Source organism: Crocodylus porosus, unplaced genomic scaffold (assembly GCF_001723895.1).
Source record: "Crocodylus porosus isolate Cpor-Errol unplaced genomic scaffold, CroPor_comp1, whole genome shotgun sequence".
Classification (NCBI taxonomy): Eukaryota; Metazoa; Chordata; order Crocodylia; family Crocodylidae; genus Crocodylus; species Crocodylus porosus.
In genome coordinates this window covers 66,937,319-66,964,939 of record NW_017728906.1, presented here as the reverse complement: position 1 = coordinate 66,964,939, position 27,621 = coordinate 66,937,319, and the positions used below count along the sequence as shown (strand labels likewise).

Below are 27,621 nucleotides of genomic sequence, written 5' to 3'. Positions count from 1 at the left end.
GAACATAGCTCTCATGGCATTTGAACCTTTGGCATCACATTTGTTTCTTCATTGGTCTCTGAAGCTAATGTTTCTTGTGACAGTTACTTCAGCATGGAGGTTGGTGAGTTGCAGGTACTGGATGTTGAATTACCATTTACAGTCTTTCACAAGAGATAAATTACCATTTAACACCACCCTTATTAGCTTTTGAAAGTCATTTTGGATTTCTCTTCAAACTAATTCTTACACATGCCTGTTTCTTTCTCAAGACTGATATGCCCAGAGATAAAATGCCCTCTCACATGTTGGATGTCCTTCAGGCTTTGTCTTTCTATTTGGACCAAGGCTATTCAGAGTATGATCTAGCTATATGTATCGGTTGCCAAAGGACAAGACAGTTTCACGCCAGAGAATCTGTAAATGGGGACTGGCAGAAGGTAGGGAAGGGTGGCACCTTAGAGACAAACTGGTTCAGAGAGCCATGAGCTTTTGTAAGTGACATCCTGCTTTGTCATTTGCTTTTTTTGTCAAAGCAGGCTGTTGCCTACGAAAGCCTCTCTGAACCAGTTCGTCTCTAAGGTGCTGCCCTGACCTACCTTCTGTCTGACTTCAAACAACATGACTAACTACTTCTCTGCTAAAATGGGTATTGTGTCACAAATGAGGTATCTGACTTGCACCTTCCTGGACACATTGAATCACATTCTACTATGGGGGTAAGGCAGCTTCTGCTACCTCTTTCAGGAATGTCTGTTTACATTATATACGTAAAGCTGCTCCTTGGAATATGGAGTATGGACTTTAACTCCACGATAATCTGTTCAGTTATCTCATTTGGATGTCTGATTTGGCAGGCTTATAGTCCATCATTATTGAGACTGAGAAATATGTTCTTGCTTCAGTGATTGATTGCTTGGGATTCACCAGAAGTGTAGCATATATAGACAAGTACTTGAAGAAGAAAGAAAGCTTACTTACCTGTTGGGAGAGAGAGTTCTTTGAGATATGTTGTCTACCGGGATTCCATGGGTCACTCTCCGTTCCTTGCTGCTGTTGAGTCTTGACAGGAAGGAGTCAAAGACCTGTTGGTTGCTCTCTTTTGCTTCATCACATGAGAGGGTGTAGGGGCACAGATGCAATCAGTAGACACTTAATGCATGTACCATCAGAAGCAGAAAACACATAGACAGCACATCTCAAATAACTTCTGTAATGGAGAGGTAAGTAAGCTTTCTGTTTTCAGAGTCAGGTTTGGATAGTGTGCAGTAAATAAGGGCAATATAAGATTGATAAGTTCAGATCCATCGCACCATCCTCTGCCATTTAAGCTAATGCTGACATTACAAGAATAGCATCTGACAAAGTAGGCTGTAGTCTAGGAAAATTCATGCCCCTCTAAATTAGTAAGTCTATAAGTTGCCACTGTGCCCTGCCTTATGATAACAAAAGGTTGTCATACGAAGTGAATGAACACTAGAGGGAGTAGGACACATGCTTTTGGAAGTAGGTTTCACAGATAGTGGGTTTCTTTGACAGCAGAGACATTGTGCAATTGAGAAAACTTGGGTTGTGTTCCAGACTGTGAAGTGGACTTTGATGTTGTGGTTGCACTTTTCTGCATAGGTTCTCCTACCCCCACTCCCCACCCCACTGTCTTTCAAGTTTAACCTCTTCTCTCCTGTCCCGTCTTTTCCTTATATGATTCTCCTTTTCTATCAGTCTCAGTCCCTACTTTCCAGATTTTGCATTCCAGTCCCAGTCTCCTTGTCCAACCCATCCTTGTCTTATCCTCCAGGCTTGCAGTCTACTCCCAGTCTCCTCTACTTCACACCAAAAGCAGTCTTCTTGTCTGCCCAGTTGCAGTTCCCTTATCCAGTCTGTCTCCTCCCTTCCTTTCAACATTTTCCAGTCCTTCCCTCCATGGGTTCCTCACCCATTCTGTTCTCACTGGCTCCTTCGGCCATAGAATTGTTTTCCAAGTTACTTAACTGAGCCTGTTTTAAGTCCCTTCCCTGAACTTCCGCTCCTCCTTAGTTCCGTCTTTCCACCCTGTTGGTTCTTTGATCCAGTTTTGTCCAGCCAGTCATGTTCTCCCTTCTTCCCCAGCTCTTTGTCTGATCTTTGTGTCCTCTCTTCCACTCATCAAGCTCACAGTCCCATTTAGGGATGCAGCCTCAAAATCAGGACTTTCTACAGCTGGGAACTGTAGCGTGGGAGAGATTATGCCCTGCTTATATATCAGGATGGATAAAAATCAACATTTTTTAAAAAATAAAAAAAAATCAGATTTTAATATTTAAATCAGATTTTTTTTTAATGTAATGGTATGTTTTGGGGGGTTTTCAAGATGCTTTTAAAAAACTAAGCCTATATAAAGATGGTTTTAATTTAAGGTATGTTAAGGCTCAAAGATATCATCATGGAATAGGGATTATGACTTCTAATTGTATACTATTTGACACAATATATTCATGTAACTCTTTTAGAAAAGTTTTATAAATAGGTCATAACAGGCCACAGTCTATATTAGGGGCCCAATCTTTTGTGGCTCCTAGAGGTTCCTCTATAGATTAGTAAAGATTAAAGAAAACTACTCTACCCGATGGGACTCAGTGCTCAGTCTAGAACGGTGGTGTTCAACCTTTTTAAATAAGTGTACCTGTGGTGGTCAGATGTTGGGGGAGAGGAGTGGCATGCGGCTGGAAGCAGAGCGGTGGCAGTGTGAGCTGCTGGGTGATGGCAGTGGCCACCGCATGTGAGCTCCTCCCCTCCCCCCTGCATCCGGGCAGCACCCGTGTGGCCCGCAGGGGGGTGCTGCTGCCCTTGCCCCTGCCCCTGGCCCTGCTCCTGGGACGCGGTGGTGCAGGGTGGTAGGTGGCGGCGCTCTGGCACCGCCTGCCCGTGTATAACCCCTAGGGCCTTCCCAAGTACCCCCGGGGATACATGTACCTGGTTGACACCCCTGGATCTAGAAGATCCCATTAAGCATCTCTGCAGTGCTTAGTTTCAGTTCTCAAACTGCGGATTTGTGTCTCCCGAGATAAAATCCTTGTTAACAGCAGTATATGGAGATGAGACATAGCAGATCTGATTACCTACCCATCAGCTCTATTGTCTTTCTGCAAGTTTGTGTACACAGAGTTAAGCCCTTATCTCTCTAAAAGTGTAAAGTTTCAAGAAAAATGAATAGAGGTTATCAACAACATGAATGCACTTTTTGTAGAAAACAATTAAATCAAGGCATCCTGACCCGTGATTTAAACTGTGATTTAAATCAAATCCACCCTGTTATATACACTTCCCCTTAGCATCAGTATCTGCCACTGCAAGAGACAGGATACCAGCCTAGATGGAACTGTGGTCTGATACAGGAAGGCATTTCTTATGTTCAGCATGCTTTCCACTGACTCGCAATCTCTTTCTGCTTGCCTAACCAGTCCCAGTTTCTTTCCTTACCAGCTTCAGTCTCAGTCTTGCTAGGCTTTTTGTCCCATTCTACCACTTTTTACCTCCTTGGTCCAACTTTTCCCCCCTCTTTATTTGAATAGGATAGCTCCTGCCATGCTGCCTGAATGCCATTAGTTGGGGGGTTGGACTAGATTAATAGATTAATGGATTGTAAGGAAACAAGGGACCTCGGAAGATCATCAGGTCTAGTCCCCTGCACCAACCAGGAAAGATAACTGGGAGTCGGGTAACCCCAGCAAGGTGACTGTCTAGTCTCTTCTTAAAGATTTCCAGGGTAGGTGATTGCACCACCCCTGGAGGGAGCTTATTCCACAGTTTGGACACCCTGACAGTGAAGATATTTTTCCTAAAGTTGAGCCTGAATCTGCCAGGAGTTTGTGGGTGTTACTCCTGGTTTTCTCCTAAGGTTCCCTGGTGAACAGTTACTGAGCCCTTGATGTACTCCCCTAGCATAGCAGCCAACTGCTACCACGTCCTTTCTCAGCCTTCTTTTTCTCAGGCTGAAGAGTCCTAGATCCCTCACCCTTTCCTCATATGGCTTGCCTTTTAAGACTGATCATACGGGCGGCTCTTTGGATTCTCTCAAGCTTGTCCACATCCTTGTTAAAGTGCAGTGCCCAGAACTGGATGCAGTACTCCAGGTGTGGTCTCACCAGTGCTGAATAGAGTGGAAGAATCACCTCCTTGGTTTTGCTGGAGATGCATCGATTGATTATATGCCAGAGTATTATTTGCCCGACTGGCTACAGCATTGCACTGCTGGCTCATGTTCATACTATGGTCTGTTATTACCCCCAGGTCCGTTTCATTCATGGTGCTAGTCATTTTGGTGCTGCCAAGCCTGTAGATGTGTTGGGGGTTGCTTGTCTCGAGGTGGAGCACTTTACATTTCTCAGCGTTGAACTTCCTTAGGTCCCTTCCAACTCTAATTTTTTATGATTCTATGATGACATCAAGGCCACAGGGTAGAATGGCTGGCTCCATCCATGTTCTCCATTTTAGTGTCTGGTCTCATTCCAATCTTGAGCTGTTAACAGCTGTCCCTGCAACCCCAGGCTGGATGGAGCATGCTCAATTGCCCTGTGGATAATTATATGTCCACAATCCAGTCATATGTAGAATTTGTGAAATCATGGTCTTGTAATTGGAGATGTTGAGCTATCAGGCTGCATTTGATTTGGATGCAGATTTGATACAAGAAAGTGGATACATTCTTTCTTTTATTTTATAGATATCAGTGGCTCATACCTTGCCTCTTCCCAACGGAGTGTTGACCAGCCTCTTTCTCCTATATTGAAGACAGGACATCTTTCCTCTTCTGAGTCTGGTCCTTCCTCCCCCAGTAGTCACAGAAAAAAACTAAGGTAAATATTGTAAGACTGTTTGAAGCGAGAAAAGATTAATTTAACCTTACATTTAAAATAAGCATATATCTATCTGTTGTGGTCTCCTGGTTACAGCAGTCTTTTACTGTCTTTATCAGTGATTCTCAGTGAGGGTGCTGTCAGATCTTTTTAAGGGAGCCTTTAGGTGGCATACAGTATTAGCACTGTTAGATTTTCAATTACCAGCATGAGTCACAAGATAAACCCAGATATTTCATATAAGAATCCATAATATCAAAAGAATTCTGCCCCATTGTGGTCTTTCTGAGTACTTTACAACAGAAGAATTGCATTACTATTTTTCTGTAGTCCTTCCCCAAGAAGGTGTCCATTGTTTCTATGTAACTACCCCTTTTTCTTATGCAGCTTTTATTTGGGGGTTGGATACTGTTCTTTGGATTTCAGTCAGTTCTATTTTCTCCTAATCCGAAAGTTATATCTCTTTATCTTTGGACTCTTAACTTGAATTGGGTATTAATTTAATATTCAGCATTGGATGAGCCCCTCTGCCTGTCAGGTCGTTCTGTTTAGCAAAGTACTACTTTGACTAAGATTGTACTGTGCCCTTACTTTTGGCACTTCAGCTCCAGCCTGAGCTGAAAAGCCCAAGAGATATCAGAAAAAATACCTTGCACCTAGCAGAGAGTTAACAGTGGAGAGCAATCAGAAATTGTTAACCTGAATGGTAAGTCTTTCAAATGGAATTGCTTTGTACAGGTAGCTGGCCACAGCCCAGGGAAATCAGCATTTCCAATGACCTGGTGAAGGACTGGAAATTGCTTGGAGGGGTTTTATCTAACAAGAGGGACTGGAACTTTGGGAGACTTTTTCATCAACCATTTTAGAAGACATGGGCAAGATTGGGGAGGCATAGAAAAAGAAGGTCTTGGAAGAACGAAAGTCCTGATCACAATTCATAGGGCTCTTGAAGTGGTAAGGAGGCTCCAGGGAGTGTTTAGCATGTACATTTTTGTTCTTCCATTTGTCCATGTGTGTCTCTGTTTTGTCTGAATAAAGTATACTTGGTTTAGAAATTGCTTTGCAAAGGCTCCGTCCTTTGCTTTTACTGTCAGGTAGTCTATGAAGTGTGCATTAGCTGCTTAGAGGAGCCAGCATGAGTTTCAGAGTATAAGTCACTGAACTATTTGGATATGAACTCCAAGAGTGTGCCTAGAAGCTGAGAGCTTGACACAGTGTCTGAAACCTGACCAGTCTAAAGCACAGAGAATTCAGTGGTTGGATCCAACTCAGCAGCCTAGTGAATATCCTCTAGGGAAGTACACCTGTAAGGTATTTACAGTGCTTGCATTGTATTATACAGAATATCTGAGCTAGCTGTAAAATAGCTGGTGTGGGCATTAGAGCAGTCTAATAGTGGCCGCACAGGCTGCTTATCCTGCCAACTTCGTAATTCAACATAGATGCACTCTTGGTTTTTGCCATAAGCACCAGCTGTGTGGCTAAATATTTCATTTTTTTTTGAGGCTTCAGCCTCAAACATAATGCTTAATTATTAGCATTTTGTGTTGTCATGCACTCTGCAAGCACCATAGTACTGAAGGATAGTAGTACGTCATTGGTGCAATCAGTCTTACTGGACTTGACTCCTGCTGTGCCCATGTACATCACTTATTTTTGTGTGACATCCTTTCTTGTTAAGTAGCTTATTTTCAGACAGACATAAATCAATGGATGATGCTTCCCCATTTGTATTCTCTGATTTCAGGAAGGGCAGTTTAGATTTTTCTCTGAAAACAACCTTTGGAATAGATCTCTAGCATGGAATTCAGAATTGCTGAGTTATTTTTAAGAGATTCAAGAATAACCCTAGCAAATGTGTGGACCAGAAATGTTACATGCATGTGTAAATTTTACAAATACAAACCTCTTGTCGCAGAGATGACAAGATGCTAATGAACTTCAAGATCATGTTAACTGAAATGGATGTCTTTCAGTAGCACTTCAGACTTTAACCTATGACATTAAACTAAAATTCTAGTCATATTTAAACGCTCAGAAACCAGGTTCTGTGTTTTGTTCAGGAAAAGATAGTGTTTGTAATGTGGTGCACATGGGATCAAGGGTGCCTCTTTCAGATATTTGAGCTATCTTCTTGACTGGACAGTCTAATCAGAAATTGATTCTATCAAAATTTGAAGCTCTTTTAAGCTTGAGGTTACTTAAGATGAAGGTAGTTTATTTTTTCAGCTCACTGTCAATAGCTTCAAGTGAAACTAGACAATTTTGAGACCCCTTTTAATGAGTCTTTTGTGTCATGGGTTTGAAAAGCAGTCCTGATATTTGCTTGCATAATCTAATAAGGGTTAAGGTTTTATATTTTCTGATGGAGAGGACTTTGGCTCAGAGGAAGGAAAAGCTTCATATTTTAGTGACCAGTCAACTTAATGGTTGTTGGCAATACCACAATTCAAGGCTGATTTCTACCATGGCTCATTGATGGATCTTGAGGTGACTTACGAGTCCAGTCCTTGAGACTTAGATCCAGCCACAGAAATTATTGGTCTTTCCCCAGGGGAGAGTAGGCTGTAAGCCAAGCTTTGTCTCTCTCTCTCTCTCTCCTTCCTCTGCTCTCTCTGCTCTGCTTCAAAGACAAGAAGCATTAACTACTTTATGCCATGTTTTGCATGGATGAGGTCAAGTTACTGGCTCTTTATAAGTTCCTGACCAGTTAAGTGATAAAATATCTTATCCTTGTCATACCACAAAGTTCCTTTTGCATGTTTGAAGTGAAAGCCTCATTGCCTTTTTTAGGAAGGATTTCAGTTAAGGTTTTAGGCAAGGGAGGCCTAAAATGCTTCACTTCATATTCCACCAAGCCTGAAGGGCACGTATACGCATGCTTGATGCCTGTCCTGACATGCTAATTAATTGATTGATTAAATGAGCCTGCTGGAGCGTGCTAATTAGCATGCCTTGGCATCACGTGTATTCAGCATCCCCATGGTTCAAATGTCAGCAGGGGCACTTTATCCAATGAGCTTTAGTTAAAGTTCCCCTCTCACCATTTTGAAGCGTAGGACACTGAATACATGAGACAATGAGAACTTAATTAGAATGGTTTCTGAGAGCCATTCTAAAGCTCCTTCCCTTCCCTTGCCAACCTGGCGCATGTGTAAAGACACCCTAACATGACACCCTAACATTCTGGCTCTCTTCAGTGCCACATTTGGGTGTCTTATGCCTCTAGACCTTGTTTCTGAGGAAGGTACACTCAAACTCTTGTACTCCCTAGGGTTTGGGGTGAGAGTTGTTTTTTTTTTTTTTTGATTGGTTGTTTGCTTGGGATTTTGGGGATTTTTTTTGGCTTTTCAAGGTCACTCCTCTATAAGGTGGGCAAATTCTTGGAGTTATATTTTTAACAAAATACACCCCCTATCCATTCCACTTCTTCAAAAACCCTGCTTATGTGTTAAAACTTGGTCTTACTTGACACGTTCTTTGAGCTTGCCTACTCTCCTGGCAGAAGAAACTTCTGTAGTAGTGATTTTCAATCTTTTGTCATTTGTGGACTCCTAAAAAAATTCAAATGGAGGTGCAGACTGCTTTGAATTGTAAGCATGGGTATTCATGTACTTTTGATTTATCATAGTCATAATTTTGGACCCCCAGGGGTCCAAAGATCACAGGTCAAAATCTATAGTATATATCACTAGAAATGACATAATTACAAACCTAGTAATTCTGCTTTATTAAAGAGATCATTTACAGATTTATCGGACCCACTCACCTACCAGTTACCCTTTTGAGTTGGGTGCTGGAAGAATAAGCATCTATATCCTAGAGAGTCCCAGAAGGAGCATGCATTTTATCTGCAATGATCAACTCCTTTTTGTATACACTTAAGATAAAAAAAATTTCTTTTTTGTGTTTGCCCAAATAGAGATTAAGGAGCTTTAGGTTTCTGCTCTTCAAGGAGCTGGTTGCAATTTCTGGGGTGTATGTACCCCTTCATGGTTCTGCAGTGTTACTTCAGACAGCTATGTTATCTTCCACACTTTCCTTCATTAATGCTAACCTCTGTCTCTGAGATGCCCCTGTATTGGTATAATAGATGTCACAGAGAGTTAAGTAGTGTTAATCTGTACATAAATTGTAAAGGAAAATAAGATAAAGTACCAAGCAACATGTACTGTGCCTTGAAGGGACACTGTTAAGACTACAACCAAAACAGCTTGAGTGCATCAAAGGAAGCCTGCTGCCCTGGTTTGCCCTGAGGCAACGGTAAGAAGAAGTTGAGCTTGGGACAATGGTCGTAGAAGCAGAGCTGGCTGCTCTAGACAGTAGTTGCCTCCCTCAGGTTCTGAGTGACAATTTGAATTAGGCCCCAGGGTGAAGACCCTGACATAAGGGCCTTGTAACATTTCTCAAGACTGGTATTTCCATGTGCTTTCTTTGAAGGTGGCATATTTTGGGGGGGGGTTGACTGTCATGTGGCTTGGACTGTTTATAGGTACCTTCCGAAATTCAGTAATACATGTATCAGCTTTTCCAGCTGTTCAGTCTGAGCTAGGGTGACCACCCGTCCTCAATTGGGTGGGACAGCCCCAGAATGGGATCAAGTCTTGATCCCAGGATGCATAACTCTGGGACAGCATTTGTCCTGGATTCACAGCATTATGGAGGGATTTGGGTTTCACCTTGCAGGTGGCTGGCTTTAGCCTGCAAGGGACGCAGGGGGCACCATGTGCACATGACCAGGAAAGCGCTGGGCATCATGGAGAGCAGCTCCCTGCAGGTAAGTCTGTGGGGGGCGGAGTGGGCATGCCCACGGAGAGGGGGCGTGGATTGAGGCCTCCAGTCAGGGAAGGGGTGGGGCAGGGGCTGGGGCTACTGCCCTGCTAGGGTGATGCATGTGGCCTGGGCAGGGAGCAGGACAGAGCCACAAGCGGCTCATCCGGGGGTGTGGGGGAGAGCAGCTACCTGCTGCAGTGTGCACCTCCCCAGGGAGGGTGGAATGGAGGGCACATGTCCCTCAGATTTGTGTGTGGGGCAGAGGCAGAGGTGGGTTTCCCACTGGGCTCAGGGCTTCCCGCCTTGCTGCCCTTCTTCTGGGAGCCCTGTGCCATGGCGATACACCCCCTGCCTGCCCAGTAGCAGCTGGGGTGGCAGTGGCATGGAGTTGTGCCCCCCCACTGCTGCCAGGCAAGTAGTTAGCATACAGTTGGCATGGGGCTTCCAAGGGAACGGCACCAGGGTGGGGAGCCTCCATCTGCCCCTGCCTGGTTTGGCTCTGAACCAGCTGTGCTACCAAAAGGGCGAGCGGGGAGGAGATGGGCATATTTCTCACCTTTACGTTTTAAAAGGTGGACATCTTAGTTTGAGCATCAAGTCAGTATCACCTAAGTAGTATGATTTGTATTGCTGGGTTACTTTATAATCTATAGAGAATGAACAGAAAGGGAAATGAAACATATGGCAGCATCCCACATCTGGAAAACTATTCCCAGCACAGTGACCCATTTCCTGCCTAGAGGCCAATAACAGTCAGAATCTCTCCATCATTGGGAGAAATGATTTATTCCAAGACTGTAGCAGCACCAGGGGTTTGTTTCCTGTCCCCACATGCAATTGAAAACAGCCCTTTCTTCTCCTGGGATGTGAACAGCATTTTTACTATTCCAGAGTGAACTGCTTTCTTAGTGTTGTGCCTATAGAAAGAAGACTTTGCAAAATATGTGACTGTTGTCATATGGAAAGGAGGAGTTCATTGCGTTAGGTTTTCCATCTTCTGTTCCTGCCTTATGTGATGAGTGTTTTGTTCATGTTAAAGTGCTGAATTTGTTGCCTATGTTTGGGATGGGTATTTTTAATTCCATACTTCCATAGACGTGTTTTGTACAAAACCTTTGGTTATCAAAGTAATGGGTAAAAAAAAAAAAAATTAAGTGCAATTTGTGTGTTTTAAATAGTGTTGTATTGATTGAGATGCTCTTTTATTGGTTATTGACACTGGATACAGTCCAAATTCTGGTCGTCAGTACTGCTGTGATAAAATAGATTTTGAAAACCTTTCGGGGATGTACGCAGGTAACTACCTTAATGAGGCAAACTTCTCTCATTTTTTGTTTACTAAATCTGAACCAGTAAATTTTGTACTTTTCTATCATTGCTACAGTATTTACCACTGGCAATATTATACAAATTGGCACATCTGTCCTTGTACTCCAGAGGTGTAATATCAGCCTAGCAGAGATTAAAACTATGTAATATAGATGATACAGTTCCAGAAACGGAAGCATGGCTTACATTAAACAATAGATGTTGTATTTGCAAGATAGTTTTCCTTGTGTTTATTGAGCCACCCTTCTGAAATGGCAGAAACAATACCAATACATTTATTTTCCCTTGGGCTTCAGTTGGTTGCAGTTGAGTCTCTCTCTTGTGGGCTGTTTTTTTTTTTTCATGTTCCCTTTTCCTGTAGTCCACAAAAATATGTATTCCTTGACAATTTTTATTTTATTTGTGCTCATTAGAGTTAAAGGCTACTATGGCAGAGTGCTGAGCCAGCTTCTGTATGCTGTGCTGCTGATAACATCTCATTTGTGACCTGCTGTTCTAATTCTGAACAGAGATTGCTGGTTGTCACGTAGTGTGTATTGTGCTTTATGTTGTTAATAGACAAATCCCCAGCAGCAATTCGAATGGGGCCATTAAACTTATTTTTCACAGAGCCTGTATTTAGTCTGTTAAATATGTGATCAGAGGTGAAAAGTTTTCTTGCCTTATGTATCTGTGCCTTTATTATCATGGCATCAAAGCACAATGCTAAAAGACTAAAAGTCATAGCTTCTGTTCTGTCAGAGTTTTGTTACCGCCTTCCTCCTTTTCTTATTCTCCCCAATTCCTTTTTAGTTCCTTGTCATGGTTTATCTTTTTTTAAATACATTTTGCCCTTTTCAGTTGTGGGTTGGTCTGGGGAGAGACAACACAGTTAAATGTCTGATACAAAAGGTGGGCCTGTCTAATGAAAGTGGAGAGCAGTTAGTTACATAACAGAATTATGAGTCAGAGGTTATATAGCATTTTCTCTGTGTGGTTTACATTTTCTCAAGCTGCTGCTTTTCTTACCTTATATTCTTGGCATTTAGTAAGTCTTTTAAAGTTTTTTTTTTTTTTTTTTTTTTTTTTTTTCTTTTTTTGTTTTCATGAACTGCAAGCTGATATTCAGGACTTCGATGACTCTTCAAAGCCTGAGAAGCTAGCATATGAGGACCTTGAAGAACATAATTCTTCTCTTGACTGTAAGTCTAAGTTTTTCAGACAACTACTGTACTACATTGGGAAGTCTCAACTTGCACCTTTCCTTTCACCCTAACATTAGAAAGGGGGTTATAAGTAGGATGTCCCAAGGATCAGTATTAGGAAAAAAAAGTTACTCCACATGGAAAAGATGATTGGCAGGAATTAGAATGAGTCCATTAAACCCATTTTTGAGGAGCCTATATTTAGCTGTTAAATATATGATCAGAGGTGACAAGTTATCTAATCCTAGTGTATCTATGCACTTACGATCATGACACCAGAGCACGGGATGCAAATTAGAAAATGCAATGCTGACCCTGTCTAAAAGAGTAAAATTTGCTAAGGTTGTATTTCACTGTGAGGGGGAAAGATATGTGAATACCTAACTGATGTTTTGAAAGAAAAAATTAAAAGGAGATTTTGATTTTCTTTGCAGTTGGTATATAGACAAGAATTATTTAGTATTATGTAGACAAGAACAGGCAGATTATGGGATTTAGAAGTTCAGTTCTGGACAAATACAAAACTCTTTTGCATAAAATGAAAATGGACACTTGAGACATGACTTTGTGTCTATTATGGAATGCATATCATTTACTTCAGTATCAATTTTTTAGTATGTTTTATATAAAATCAGGCTTCCAACTGTAAATATATCTGCCCATTTAAGGTCATCATTTAGCTGCTGCTGTATTAAATATTATGGATAAGTCATTATGAACCTGAGGTAATCCAGAAATGCACAAAATTTTGTAGAGTACAGTGTGCTCCACTTATGGGGATACTGGATAAGCACACAATTCATTTAACTTTATAACACAGTGCTAGTCCCAGTGTTTAGTACCTGTTGGTTGCATTCACTGTACTACACTCCATTTATTTGCATGTTGGTTAGGTGCCTAAACCTCATATGTGTATAACATCATACAGCCCCATTATCTTTGTAATTAAGTTGTACTTCATTTAACTGCTACAGAAGCCGTTGTCAAAGGGCTGCTACTAGAAATCTGGAAAAAGACAAGAACTAGTTGGTTTTGCAGCTTCTAGCACAATGCCGTAGCACTGTTATTAGAGACCCTAAAACTGATTAGCTCTCATTATATTCAGGGCTTCTTGTAACAGCCAAAAAAACTGACTAGCTCCTTTTATTTTCAAAGCTTATAGACTTTTAAAGCGTTTGATAGGAACTTTGAATATAATAAGAGATAGCTAGTTTGGGGGCGTCTAATATCACAGCTGTGTCACTGCTGCATACATAAGGAGCGTTGGTTACATTAAGTTCATAAAAATGCATGCTCCAGGTAAGGGCATACTCTTTTTCAGTCCTAAGGCTCTAATGTGGTGTACTTGACAGTAACAAGTGCCTCAGAGCAGCCTTCATTATTTCTGTCTCGACACTTTGTAGCACTACAGAAATACAGCACAGTAGGGAACATATAGGCATCTCAGCCCCCTGGCTGGAGAGCTCACCTTTAAGGCAGTTTGGTAGCCCTCCAGATGGGGAACAATAGAGAGCTTTTCTTTGGGTCACCCCACAAACAAGACAGCCCAGTGACTGACAGCCAGTAAGGGTGCACTGAGAGAGATTTTTGGGGCTCATACTGATAGACAATTTTTAAGAAGGCAAGTTGGCTGATACTGAGCCAATTTCTGATACCAGCCTGGGAACTTGAAGAGCAGTGTCCAACTGGTAAGTATGTTGTGGTGGAAGGGGAGGAGAGAGGGAAGGGGCGGAGGGCACAGATCAAGGGCTTTGCGGTGAGGGAGGGAGTGGAGATGAGCAGGCATTGCCCAGCCGGGGGTGCAGGGAGCATGGGACAGAGCTGCAAGCAGCTTGTCTGGAGGGCGCTGGGAGGGAGAGGGTGGCTTCCGCTGCTGCACACACTGGGGGGAGCATGTGCCCCCCCAGATCTGGGCAGGGCGGGGCAGGCTGAAGCTGTGGGCTGGGGCTGCACTGGGCTCTTCTCAGCGGGGGGCTGGACCAGGCTGTGGTTGGGGTGGGTGGCAGTGGAACTGGGGGGGACTAGGGGGAGGGCTGCAGCTACCCCAAAATTCACTGTAGCCACCCCATAGCTCCCCCTCCCAGCACTGTCACCACCTGCCCCAAGCTCAGCTTGGCCCAGCTGTCCTCTGGGAAGAACCTGGTGCAGTCCTAAGCCCAGCCCACGCTGCTGTGCTCGAGGCAGATCTGGGGGCACACGCCCCTGTCCCCTCCCAGATGAGTGGTGGAAGCTGTCACACGAATGCCAGACAAGCCACAGGACGAGCAGCTCCTGGACAAGCATTGCATAGCAGTGGGAGCTGCACTCCGCCCCCCCTCTTCCTGCACCCCCCCCCCGGACGAGCTGTGGCTCCGTCCCATGCTTGCCTCAGCTAGGCAGTGCCTGCCCCAGCCCCTGCCCCATCTCCACTCCCTCCTTCACAGCGAGGGTCCTTGATCTGGCCCCCCCACACTCTCTCCCCTTCCACCACACCAGACTTACCAGCTGAATGCAACTCTTCATGCTGCCACCTGTGCTTCTCACTGCCTACATGCTGCACTGCAGCTGTGTGCATGCACAGGCCATTTATCGGCCAAATTATCAGCCATAGCAGGTCAGTTTTCCAATACAGACTTTTTTCTTTATATCGGTGCTGATCCGATATCAAACCTATGTGTGGGGGCACCTCTAACAGCCAGCACTCTCCCTTTCCAGGGAAGGTTGTCAGTGATTAGTCCTGCAGTTCCCATGGCTGATTGGTGGAGCCTGGGCAGGGATACAGCTACTGGAGCTCTGTTGGCCACAATGGCTGTGGCAAGAGCAGGGTCCCAGAAGGGATCCGTGACAGCTTGCCACTGGCCAGGCTATCAGGGAGCTAGCAACTCTCCTTTCCCCCTACTCTTCCACCTCTGCCTTGGTGGGAGGCAGAGAGAGTGGAAGACTGAGATACTGGAGATTCTAGGAGCCCCTGTAGTGCAGTGTATAACTGGACAGGTGTTACACAGAGTACTACCAAGTGCAGCCTTAATAACTCTACTATTAGAGTTATTAAGGATCTAACTCTACTCTACCTTAAAGTTTCTGGTAAAGATAGATTTAAGTTTTAACTAACTCTTTTTTGTTTGATTAAATGCATTTTTAATAATACTTTCTATTACACAGTTGATACAAAAGGGTGGATACTGTTGTACAAAATGTATATTGTTGTTTTTATATTCCAAAAGAATATTTCCTTTTAATTTCCTTCCTTCCCTACTGATTCCCTGTAAGGGAATAAATAAAGTTTTGGTTAGCATGAAAGAGCTAAGTGATATCCTTAGAAAAACAGAGGTGTTACTTGACTCTTTTGGTTTCCTAAATTTTCAGAGTTTAAGGGAAATATTTATATTAGGACTGTATAGCCTTAACCTCCTGTGAACCAATATTTTTGGGTATGAAATCTTTTTACCTGAATAGGTGAAAAGTGAGGTGTCTGAGGCCAGGGGCAAACATCCATTTAATGATGCAGTGGGATCTGATCTCCAATCATGCCTCATGCCATGCCAACACATACATGGTAGGAAATGCGATTTGTGCCAATTATGCCATTACTACTTGCCAGTGCAGGGGAATCCCAGCACTGGGAAGTTGAAAGTTGGGTGCCTGTAGGCTCTCATACAGCTGATTGTCAGCCATGGACCAGAGAGCCCTGGGTATGGTTTGAGACCTGGGGATGTTGGGGCTGGGATTGACAGTCAGCTAGTTGATTTACAGCCCTGATGGGTTCAAGGGTTTCCCCTGTCAGGGAAACTTTAAACCCCATACCTGACAGCTCTTGGAAGATGTGGAGCATCAGACTGGGCTCCCTTCAAAGGGCTATCCCTGCCAGAAGCTTCTGATGCCTTGTACCCAGGATCCTTATCAGAGCTGCAGGGCAAGGAGCCCAGCCCCTTCTGCCCTCTGATCTCTCACCGACACACACCAGGGCAGTCCTTGGCCTAGTTGGAGAACCAGGACTACCCAGAAGCTCAGTGCTAATAGTCATTTGAGACATGGGTTGCCCCAGGCCAGTGCCGACAATGTTGTTGGCAGGCTGGTTGAAGATCTAGGCACATCCAGGACTTATTCTGACAGTGAGCTGATTTGTCCAGCATTTGCTCTAGAGGGGCCTGGTGCGTGGATGTGCTATAAGTTCAATGTAAGAGGCCATAAAAATTATCCAAAAAATGTTCTGCATTATTTCTGAAACATTTTTGTGGCTGATTTGCCATTTGATGGCACCTTATACATGTGTAGCACCCTTGCCATTTATGCTGTAATTAACGTGTTAATTGTGGCGTAAATGTAACATGTAAAGGGGGCCAGAATTTGCAAGGTAAGTAGAGACTAGAGCAAACTAATAGTAATACATGGTTGGGCTGTACAGTGACAAAGTTAAATTCATCATTGACAAATAGGAGATTACCTTCAGATTGAAGTACAGCCACCAGCCAAAATAGCCTGTCCCTCGCTTGCTGACTTCTATATCAGTTTTATTTGGATGTAAGATTGGCTTCTTCCTTGACTTGGTTTTTTAGGGCTCATAGAAAATGAAGTAAGGATAGCAATTCTCTGCTCCCTCCTAGGTATCAACAATTAATTATTACATTTTAAGAAAATATCTGTAATTGTGTTGTTTTATGGCTATAATGTTGGCTGTGTTCAATGATGAGTAAATAAGGTAGACGATATGCTTCTTATGTTACTCAATTAGTAATGAGTTTTAATTTACTGCTTTTAATTTTCTTTTAGCAGTTCTAAATAATTTTTTTTGCCATGACTCGCATTAGTTAAAGTACTGAGTCATGAGGTATTTCTACTCAGTTGATATTTTAATTAGATTTGAATTCATTGTCTTAATTTTACGTTAAAAAGATTTTGCAGCTGATTATAATCTCCTAACTTCTATTTTATGGTCTTTCAGTACAGACCTAGTCATTTTAAGTAATCTAGCAAGGGCAGACATTGAAACAGTTAAATGCTGTGTCATCCAGTAGTGACATGTATGAACAGAAAAAAGTAAATTGTGACATATTGGCATACGATGGTTGTTTCTAAATGAACTACAGCTGAGAATGGATTGATTTAAATCAGCAAGTGGAAAGAGGTGATTTAAATTTTTAGTTGCCAGTTGTTTTTCTGAAGAAAGGTACATTCTCATTGTTTGCTATGACCATTTGTCACAGGGTGCCTTCCAGAGGGGTGATTGCTCAGGACTGCTGCAGCCTTATCTGGTCTCTGAGAGAGTCCCCTGAAGCCAGTCCAGGCTTGACTTCTAGAGCCAAGAGAGGGGCCCAGAATCTTTACCTCTCTGAGACCCTTGCCTTTTGATTTCTCACCTTTCTTCCCTGGTTCTCCATAGATCCTGACTCAAGGAATGAGCATCCAGTTCTGTTTTGGGGTGAGGAGGGGGGACCAAGTACAACTCACAGTTCCAAGTCTCTTCAGTAAAGGCATTTCATTTCCTGGGGTAAAAGCCACCTAGCAAGAGGCTCTTAAAAAAAACCCCTTGCAATTGTTGTTATTTAAACCATAAAAGTAATGCAATGGATTGAAAACTGAAATAATAAAAAAATTCAAAGATTAAATGGGATAAAAAAAATTCTTTTTCTTTTTTGGAAAAAAAAAAAGTCTTGGTAGGACCCTCCGTGCTGTGTTGGATTGTACCACCCCAAAAAGTAAGAAGGACAATCCAGGTTACCAAAAAGGAGGGACAGAGTAGAAGGGGAAGAAAAACTTATAAAAAGAAAAGAAGAATAAAAAAGGAAAAAATAACAGGGCAATACAGAAAGGTGTAAGTGAAGACATAAAAGAATAAGGGGAAAGCATGTGGCATCTGTGTTGGGACATCAGGCAATGGGATACCAGGCAAAAAGGAATGCCTTTCTCCTTCATCTCAAAGAGAACTCCAGCAGGAAAACTCGGCTTCTGTTCCAAAATTTGCTGCATTATCACTCACTGTTGTACGTAATTACTATGAGCTAATACTTATCTCAAGCGTGTAATATTAAAACCAAGCTATCCCCTTCCATGAACCCTCACATGAAATTAAGGCACACATAAAATCATAGAGAAATAGTGCTGGAAGAGACCTCCAGAGGTCATTTAGTTTAACTCCCATGGCAGCCAACATCCTGCTTCTATGACATTTTGTCAATATATCCTCAAGAGATCCTGGGTAGATCAGGATGCCCCCTACTACAAAGGAAGGGAAAAGCCACCAAGGTCTGTACCAATCTGACCCTAGGGTAAAATTCCTTCCTGGCCCCAAATATGGCACTCGGTCTGAGCTTGACCACAGGGGCAAGACCCTGTAGCCAGGAATCTCTGGTTTTGGTCCCAGCAGGAGCATCAGCACACCCCAGTCAAAGTCTCCAGCCTTGGCTGTAGCCAACCCCCAATGCCACTAAGGGAGGCTTAAAAACACCCTGACACATGTAAGAAAGCAGGGTGGGGGCAAGCAGCAAAGCATGAGAAATACCCATAGTAGAATATAGGCATAGTTATACCTAGATTACCCTCAACCAATGACTGTCCAGCCTCTTCCTGAACACCTCCAGGGATGGAGAGCCCAACATCCCTTGGCAATCTGTTGCACTGCCTCATTGTTCTAGCAGTGTAGAATTTTTTTCTGGATATCCAGTATAAACTTCAAGCCATTGCTCTGTGTCTTCCTCTCTGCAGCAAGAAAGAAAAGGTGCTTTCCCTCTTCTTTATAGCTTCCTTTTTAGTATTTGAATATTGCCATCATGTCCCCTCTTCAGCACCTTTTCTGCAGGCTGAAGATGCGTCATTCCTTCAGCCTTTCTTCATATGACTTGCTTTTGAAGCCTTTTATTATCTTTGTTGTCCAGCCTGGACACTCTCTAACTTCTCCAAGTCTTTGAGTCTGTGGTCTACCAAGAGTTTTCCATAGTGCTGCCATCCAGCCAGGTATCACCCATTTTGTATCTGTATTTCTGATTATTCCTCTGGAGGTGTAGCATCTTGTATTTGTCCTTATCGAATTTCATCCTGTTAGCTGTAGTCCAACTTTTCAATCGGTCATCAAGATCCTTCTGAATTGTGCTCACATCCTCCAGCATGTTTTCAATCCTCAGTTTCTATCCACCCCACCCTCAGTAGGTTTCCCCAGCCTACCTTTCTCCAGTTTGTTTATGAGAAGGTCATGCAGGACACTTTTAAAAGCCTTGCTGAAGTCCAAATACAGGCAGTCCTTGACTTACAAAGTTTCAAGTTACAACATTTCGGACTTAACAATGTTTATAAATTGACACCCGGTTTCAATTTTATGACGTCAGTTTCAACTTTACAATGCTTGATGCAATGCGACATCACACCACGCCAGCGAACAAGTTCACTGCATTGCTCATCTCCCTGGAGAACATCTATCCAAACTTTCTTGGACACAGTCTTTAAGAAAGCAGACAAGACTCTAGAAAAATCTGCGGCCAAGACTCCTGAGAAGACTCCAGCCAAGAACCCTTCAAAAAGTCCAGAGAAGATGCATCAAAGGAGTCCTTCCAAATCAGTATCATGCTATTTACAATATAAATACATTAATGTAGCTATAGTTGATTGAGTACAAAATTCTGGGTTATTTTTGGTGAAAATAGGGTATCGGGCCTTGGTTGACGAACCAATTCCCGATTTATAACATTGTTTCCTACAGGAAAATCCTTTATGAGTCGCAACGTTTCGACTTAAGACATGGTTTTCAGGAGCCAATTGTGTTGTAAGTCCAAGGACTGCCTGTACACTATATCCATGGCATTCCCATTATCCACCCAAGTAGTTACCTTGCCAAAGAAAGAGATCAAGATTGTTTGATATGATTTGTTTTTCATAAATCCATGATGGCAGCTTGCAATCAGACCTTCCTCCTCCAGATGCTTGCAAATGGCCTTCCTTAGGATATGCTCCAGTAACTTCCCAGGTATTGAGTTGAGGTCTGTAGTTCCCCAGGTTCTTCATTTTGCCTTTTTTTAAAGAGGGGCACTATGTTGACCATTTTCCAGTCCTCTAGCACCTGGCCTGTCTACTACAACTATATGAATATGATTATCAAGGCTTCCAAGATCTTCTCTACCAATTCCTTCAGGGATGAAGCTCATCCAACCCTGCTGATTTTGAATTCATTCAGACCCTACAAAAGCTCTCTGACTGTCTCTTGTTGTCTCCCCCCTCAGCTTGCCCCCTTCCTTATACAGATAATCCCTATGAGGTATCTGGTTGCAGCTTCATTTTTTTGTGAAGACTGAGGCAAAGTAGCTGTTGTGAGTAGCTCCACCTTCTTTGCATCTTCTGTTAGGAGTGCCCCCTGGCTTGTTAACAGAGGACCCACAGCTTCTTTGGCTCTTCTTTTCTGGCTAGCATACCTACAGAACTGCTTCTTGTTTCCTTAACATCCTTTGCCAGGTGTAGCTAGTTCTATATTTTGCCCTTCCTGATTTTGCCCCTGCAGGTTCTTACTATTTTGTGGTATGCTTCCTTAACCCTTTCTTCCAATGCCTGGTTTTTTTGTTTGTTTTTTGGGGGTTTTTTAATTTCAGGCATTTTAGATGTGCCTTGTGCAGCCACATTGGTCTCTTGCCATTTTCTTTGTGCTTCCATCATGTCTGGACAGTTTCTTGTTGAGCTTCTAATACTGTGTCCTTTAGAAGCTCCTGGCATTTCTGGGTACCTTTATCCTTTGGTCTATCCTCCCGTGACACCGTGCCTATTAACTCCTTGAGTCTGATGAAATCTGCCTTTTTGCCTAATGTCTTAAATTTGCTGACCATGTGCTTTGCCTCTCTGGAGACTTGGAATTTTATTGTACTGTAATTACTTCCTCCCAAGTTACCCATCAGCTTCACATCCTCCACCAATTCTTCCCTGTTGATCAGGACAGGATTCAAGATAGAAGCTCCTATAGTTGTATCCTCCACTTTCTGGAAGAAAAAGTTGTCCTCCACACAAGTTGGGAACCACCTTGACATTTAATGTTTGGCTGCATTATGAATCAGCAAATGTTCATAAAATTGAAGGTTCCCATCAGTACCATCCCATAGCTTTTGGATAGATGTCACCTGCTTGAAAAGTGCCTCATCCACCTCCTCTTCCTTATTTGCTTGTCTATAATAAATCTCTTCCATTGTAGCAGTGCTGTATCTTTTACCTTTCATCTTCACCCAAAGTAAAATGCTTTTTGTGTTTTAAATGGTTGGTTTCATTGCATAGGCTACCATTGACATTCTAGTTCTGTTTTTGTGAGGTCGGTTGTTTTTTAGCCATCAGTATTATGTATTGTAGTTGAGTGATGGCAAACTGTGCAGTATGTTCTTTGATTATATAAATAAGGATATATAAACTTAGGTATTTCCAACTTTATTTTTAACAACTTTTTTGCTACTACTGCTGCTGTTTAACAGAGTAATAAAATAGTTTTGCTAATTAGTTTTTCTTTTCCAGTTATCCAAATCTGTTCTGTTTCTAAAGGTTAATGATGTTTACTATATCTGAGAACAACAGTAATGGTATAATTGTGTTACGCACAAGATTCTGCTGTTTCAAGCATGGTGTATACAGAGCCATATCCTGACCTCTAACAGGAAGGATTGTGGTATTATTGATTACGTATCAATTAATATATATACGTTTGTGTAGCCTTGTTTTTATTATTAAAGGTTATTTAAGACTAATTTCATAGAAACTCAAGAAAAATATACCAGGTGCATCTGAAATAGATGTTTCACCCAATTGGTTATCTACCACTTAAGAATGGGATCTATACATATGACTATAGGCATAGCTGGTAGGACTACCTGTTATTACTATTGTCTTACACTTTCATTTATAGGCAGACAAGTTTCTTTGGGTAAATCTGATATCTTTTATTAGACCAACTCAAATAGTTGGGAAAATTCTTCTTTGCAAGCTCTCAGGTATAAATACCCTTTGTCAGGCTATCTAATGTATACACTTTCCTTTATATGACTATTCAGTCACTAATAACTTTATTGGACTTAAACCATTTAGGCTGAAATTTTTGTGCTGGGCAATTGGTTTGGGCTGAAAATGTAAAAAAAAATCAAATTAAAGCATTTAGCAGTTTCTGACAACAAGGCTAACAAATACTACATGGCTTTGTTCATATTAAAAATTTCTGACGATTTGTATTTAGAGAAGCTCTAGCACCTCATGCTTTGGAGAAGGGACTTAGAATTTGACAGATAATGGCCTTTGTGTCAGGGAACTTTCTTTACTCATCCTGTGAGAAATCCACTCAAATTAGGCCTGATTTATGAAAAATTATCCAGTTTGTACATATTGAGTTAAGACTTGCTAGCGTATTGCAGTTAGGGACTCCAAAGTCTCAATCTTTACTAAGCATGTTTCAGCCTCTGACTGTGGTTCTCCCTGCAGTTGCAGCTTTGATCTGCTGCAAACCATGCTGGGGCCAGATACCCGAAATGAGAAAAGGGACTCCACCTGTCATGTCTTGGCAGTCCCCATCTCTGCAGACAGTGTGGAGGAGGAAGCTGAATCATTCAAGCATAGGCAGAAAAACAGCTGGACCTGGTAGGACAGAGAGTAAATTGGTACAAGGGCCTAGTGAGCAAGGGAGATTGGGACTGGATTTGGTGGAGGGATAAATCACTTGGGGTTGGACATGGTGAAACTGGGACTGGCTGGACAAAGAGAGCAGCATTTGGAAGCAAGTGGTAGGAAGAGGGGAGACAAATCAGTTGAAGAGTCAGAGTGTAACTCTGAAATTGACTGAGCAAAAGTTGAAGGAGGGGCAGGGGTGGGCAGTGCTTGGGACCCTGAGATTGGTTGAGGATTTCTCAGCTAGTAGGGACTGGTGAAGAATGGGATTGAAATAAGGCTAGTTACACAAAAACCTACATTAAAAGAAAGTCAGACTGCTTCAGCCAAACACTTAGAAATGAAGAAATGTCAGAATTATGGTTACCTGGACCGCCTTAATTTGCCCTTCTTCTGCATACTCATTACAAAACAGTCCTCAATCAACCCTTCCTCATTTTTGTAGAGGTTGGATGGAGCTTAACAGGAGGCACGGTGTTGGGGAAAAAGAACATGCTTACATAGTGTGATTCCTCTGTGACACTAGGGAAACTATTTAAGCCAAACTTCCATAAAGTGGTTGCTAACAAACTTTTTTTTTTTTTTAATTTCTCTGATTAATCTGATTTGTAGAAGAGCTGAAAATTTGCAGCTAAAGGCTGAGGCTGCTGGTATTGTCAGAACATAACGTATCAGGCCACTGAAACTAGTATTGGAAAGTTTCTTGGGTCCGGAATGTAATATCTGATTAACACTAGACTCCTCCAACCCATCCCACAGCAACACAGTCTCCTGGGGGGTGAGGTGGGGTAGGGGGAAGGGCCGCAGAAGGAACGCACTCTGCTGTGGCTTCCCACAGAAGAGGATGTGTGCAGACATTCATTCTTCCAAGAGAAACTTTCCTGGGAGTGATTCAGTCCTTGTTCCCAAGTTATTTTTCTCCTGGCCCAGCCATTTTTGCTCTGGGAGAAAAATCCTGAACGTTGGTACACTCCTGGGACAGCTGCCACACTCCCAGGTCTTTCTGAATGTCTGTACATGGCCAAACCCTGTGGTCATGTACTGAACTATAAAGAGAAAATAAAATAATAAATAAGTATTAATTTAAGGGAGCTGTATGATTGTCCTGTCCAGTTATATTGAATGAGGCAGCGATACTGAGGAAAAAAAGCAATATGTGATTATGATGCAACTGTCTCTTACTGTATTTGTACAAGGCAAATGAATTAAGATTGCACAGGCTACTGTAATTTATTAGCTTTTGATTGCCTGATTTGTAGCCTTTGAGAGACAGTGTGTTTATGTATGTAATACGCATAAGTAAGTATTCTGAGAAGAAAAATGGATTTTGAACATTCTGTAATTATTCATAGATATCTACTTATAAAACATCTTATTTTATGCATGTATGTTATGTCATTTATGCCAGTGCTTTAGTATATATGGGGATTGCAACAATTACTTTTTCAAAGCCAAACAATTCAGTGATTACAGTCAAAGTGCAGCCTATTTGCTTGTTAATTTTCCTTGAAATGGTGGAGTTTGTTGGGGAAAGTGCTTAATTAATGAATGGCATAAATGTCTGTATTCTAACTCAGCCATTCCCACACTTTGTGTCTATTCCTTTGTCCCGCTACTATAATTGCAAAATAATGAAGCCATTGTTCAAACTTCTTGTCCAGATCAAGGGGACATTCCAGAACAGTTCGAAAGTGATGTGTCACATCCATCTGGGAACATTGTCAATGGAAGCCATGTCACAAACACTGTGCCAGCAACAGCCACTTCACAGCAGGGCTTAAGTGAGTTCTCAGCTTGGAAACAAAAGTGAATACCCCCTTTACATGGCAAATGCATTAAACAAAAAAGCACCAAATTTAGCATTCTGTAATTATATGTATCAAACTGATTGAAAACTTTTCTCAAAGATGGTGCTTATGTGCTGAAGAGAAAGGAACATGGCTATTTTGTTAATATTGGATTTACCGTAGGATGATTTTTCATGCCTTTCTCTTAGCTTTGCTTTAATTTAATCATTTGTGTTTTGGATCTAAAGACTTCTTTGGGAGTTTTAAGATATCTTTAACTTCCATGATTGTTGCTGTCTGGGGTGATGGATCTGAAGTTTTCTGAAATTTCTTTTTCTTAATAGGTGCTTGTCTTTGGTGATTATTTTGAATACCAGTTCACTAAATGTGTTGGTTTGACTAATGGGGAAAGGATACAAGCCACTTGTATGGGTCAATATCGATGCTTTCAATGAAACACTCGGTTTCTCCTGTGTTTCCATACCATTCAGAGATGCAGTAATTTTTTATCAGTGTTGTTTTTGAGCTTCAAATAGCTTTTGGTATTTTGTGCACCTATAAAGTGTTACTTTATAGAAGTGACTAGTGTTTACCTGACAGCATAGATATTCTGTAATTATTTTTTCCCCAGTGGCTATTTATAATACTTGCCTTTTTATATAGAACCTTCTATTTAAGTTTCGTGAAACACTTTACAAACACTAAAGAAACAAATCTCGCAACATTCCTGTGAGGAAGGCAAGTAGCAACGTCTGTTTTAAAGATGGGAAAACTGAGAAAAGCTGAGGACTTTTTTGTACTTGCTACCTAAATATTTTCCCCCGTAGAAGTCTATGTTCACAACTTAAGTCAAATCCCATCTTTGGAAGCTTGATCTAAGCATGTATTTGAGCTGTTTTAAGAGAATCATCCAGGTTAGAGCAAAATTTTCAGTCATCCAGGAAGTCCTGTGGCAGAGCGAGAATATATACATTTATCCTGACAGCCTGTCCCTCTGAAAGTTACAAGGCTGTCCCATTCGTTTTCTGCTTAGGAGTCCTAGGGATTCTTTGGGTAACCAATAAGCTAGGAAGACATAATAATGGGAAGAAATGTTTTGTCTTAATGATACTGTGCTTTCATGAACTTGTACGGTAGTTTTAGGCTCTTTTTCTGTACAGTTTTATTTGCTGCTTATCTGTTTTCCATCTTACCCAGTGTTGAATACCAGTGTATTAAATGCATTCCTGAACTGCATATCTCCTCTCATTTATAACTTGCACTTACACAATGCAGTAACCAGACTTAGTATGTCAAATGTTACAAATGTAAAAATAACTCTGTTACAGCAGCAGTTAATCAAAGAGATTCTGAAGATCAGCAAAGAGAAGAGGATGAGAAAAAATGGGAGGAAGAGAGGAAACAAAGGGAAGAAAGAAGGCAGCGAGAACGACAGGAAGCTTTGGAAAAAGAGCAAAGAGAACTAGAAAAACTGAATGAGGAAATGGTGACATAACATTTAAAATTCCCATAGTAATGCTGTATAATGTTGTACTCTATACTTTGAACTAAACAAACCACATAACAATTCCAATAGACTATATTAACTTCCTTAGTAGTGGTGTTATATCTGTGATGACCTAGGGAATACATGCAATAGAATTAAGCAAGGTTTGTTAGGTTATATCTTTTACGGGACCAACTTTATAGTTGGAGGGAGATGTTTGACAGCTTTGTAGCATAAAATGCCCTTCCTCAGGTCCAGAAAAAAACCCAGAAACAGCTCAAGTTAAATGTCAGGTAGAACAATTACTTTTTAAAATTCTTTTGTGTAACTGAAAGCAATCGTTTAAAATGGAAAGTGGACACTAATTCTGGGGAACTGGTGTTCTCAGAAGTAATCACAGATCAAGGAAAGAACAGTTTAGACAGATAAACCCAATTATGTGAAAAACCTATGCACACTATGCAATCTATACCAGGGCGGAGTTTGGAAGTAGTCTTGGATTTGGGTCAGTGTGGTATATGCCATAGGGTATTAAAGTATTATGTGTAGCATTAGAACAATTTGAATACAAATAACAGTCTGGGTGTCAGTTTAGTATAGAAGTATCACAAATCTCCAAGCCTTCAGTTTCATCTAAGCAAAACTTCCATTGACTGGGGCATGTTTTTCCTATGCAATGACTGCAGGCTCAGAATGAATGTAGCAAATGTAACAATGAAGATAATATTCAAAATGATTCATAGATTAGTGTTTGCAGATTAGGCTGACATGGTACTGAAATTAATATGTCAATATATTGAGCTCCATACATGATTGTCTTAAATATTTTTCTTATGGCCAGTCAGCACGATATATTCCTGGGTGTTGTTTGTGTTGTATTTCTTAGAAGCTGATCCAAGATTCATTGAAAATGGAAAGAAAAGAGCAAGACGCTCAAGGCAAAAAGTCAGAAATTGGTATTCCTGATGCCAAAGGCGATTTGGCTGATCCTCTTCCTACTCCTTTAGAAAAATACATGAAAATTATTCAGCAGAACAGAGAGCAGGAGCTGGCAAGCAAGGTAATATTGGCTAATACAGTGGACAATTAAAGGGTGTAGGAGCAAGTTCAAGTAGTGACTTTCTAAGACAGTGTTGTGTCTCAAGGAATATATATCTGTAAGTCAGGAGGTAAGAGAATGCTGAACTGAACCTTATTTTCTCATACATTTCTTCACTGGCAAAGTTAATGTAAGAGCAATGAGCAAGTTTATAATATAGTTGCTAGGTTAGCTAGTTGGGGTTGTGGTCCTTGTGTCCCTTAGTGTTATTCTAAGGGATTTTGGCTAGGTCACATGCGAAATATAAAGCTTTGCAAAGGAAATACTTTTGATTGTGAGGAAATAACATACAGGCATACCTCGTTTTATTGCGCTTCGCAGATATTGCGTTTTGTACAAATTGAAGGTTTGTGGCAACCCTGCGTCGAGCAAGTCTATCGGCGCCATTTTTCCAACAGCATTTGCTTACTTCGTGTCTGTGTCACATTTTGGTAATTCTCGCAATATTTCAAACTTTTTCGTTATTATTATATTTGTTATGGTGATCTGTGATCAGTGATCTTTGATGTTACTATTGAAAGAAGTTCTACTGTGGGTAAAATGCTATCAAACAGCATCGCAT

The 27,621-nt window shown here is 41.6% G+C and overlaps 1 protein-coding gene across 4 annotated transcripts in view; it reads left to right on the top strand.

Annotated features, from left to right (window-relative positions):
• The window catches only part of OFD1 (OFD1, centriole and centriolar satellite protein), a 61,652-nt gene that overhangs the window by 29,031 nt on the left and 5,000 nt on the right, over window positions 1-27,621 (top strand). For 3 of the 4 annotated variants that reach the window (XM_019529310.1, XM_019529311.1, XM_019529308.1), the window contains 5 exons: window positions 4,682-4,814; window positions 11,997-12,097; window positions 24,349-24,468; window positions 25,803-25,960; window positions 26,847-27,020. In XM_019529310.1, the coding sequence (XP_019384855.1) occupies window positions 4,682-4,814; window positions 11,997-12,097; window positions 24,349-24,468; window positions 25,803-25,960; window positions 26,847-27,020 (686 nt within the window). The remainder of the gene's footprint in view (window positions 1-4,681; window positions 4,815-11,996; window positions 12,098-24,348; window positions 24,469-25,802; window positions 25,961-26,846; window positions 27,021-27,621) is intronic. The other variant, XM_019529309.1, reaches the window with a different exon arrangement.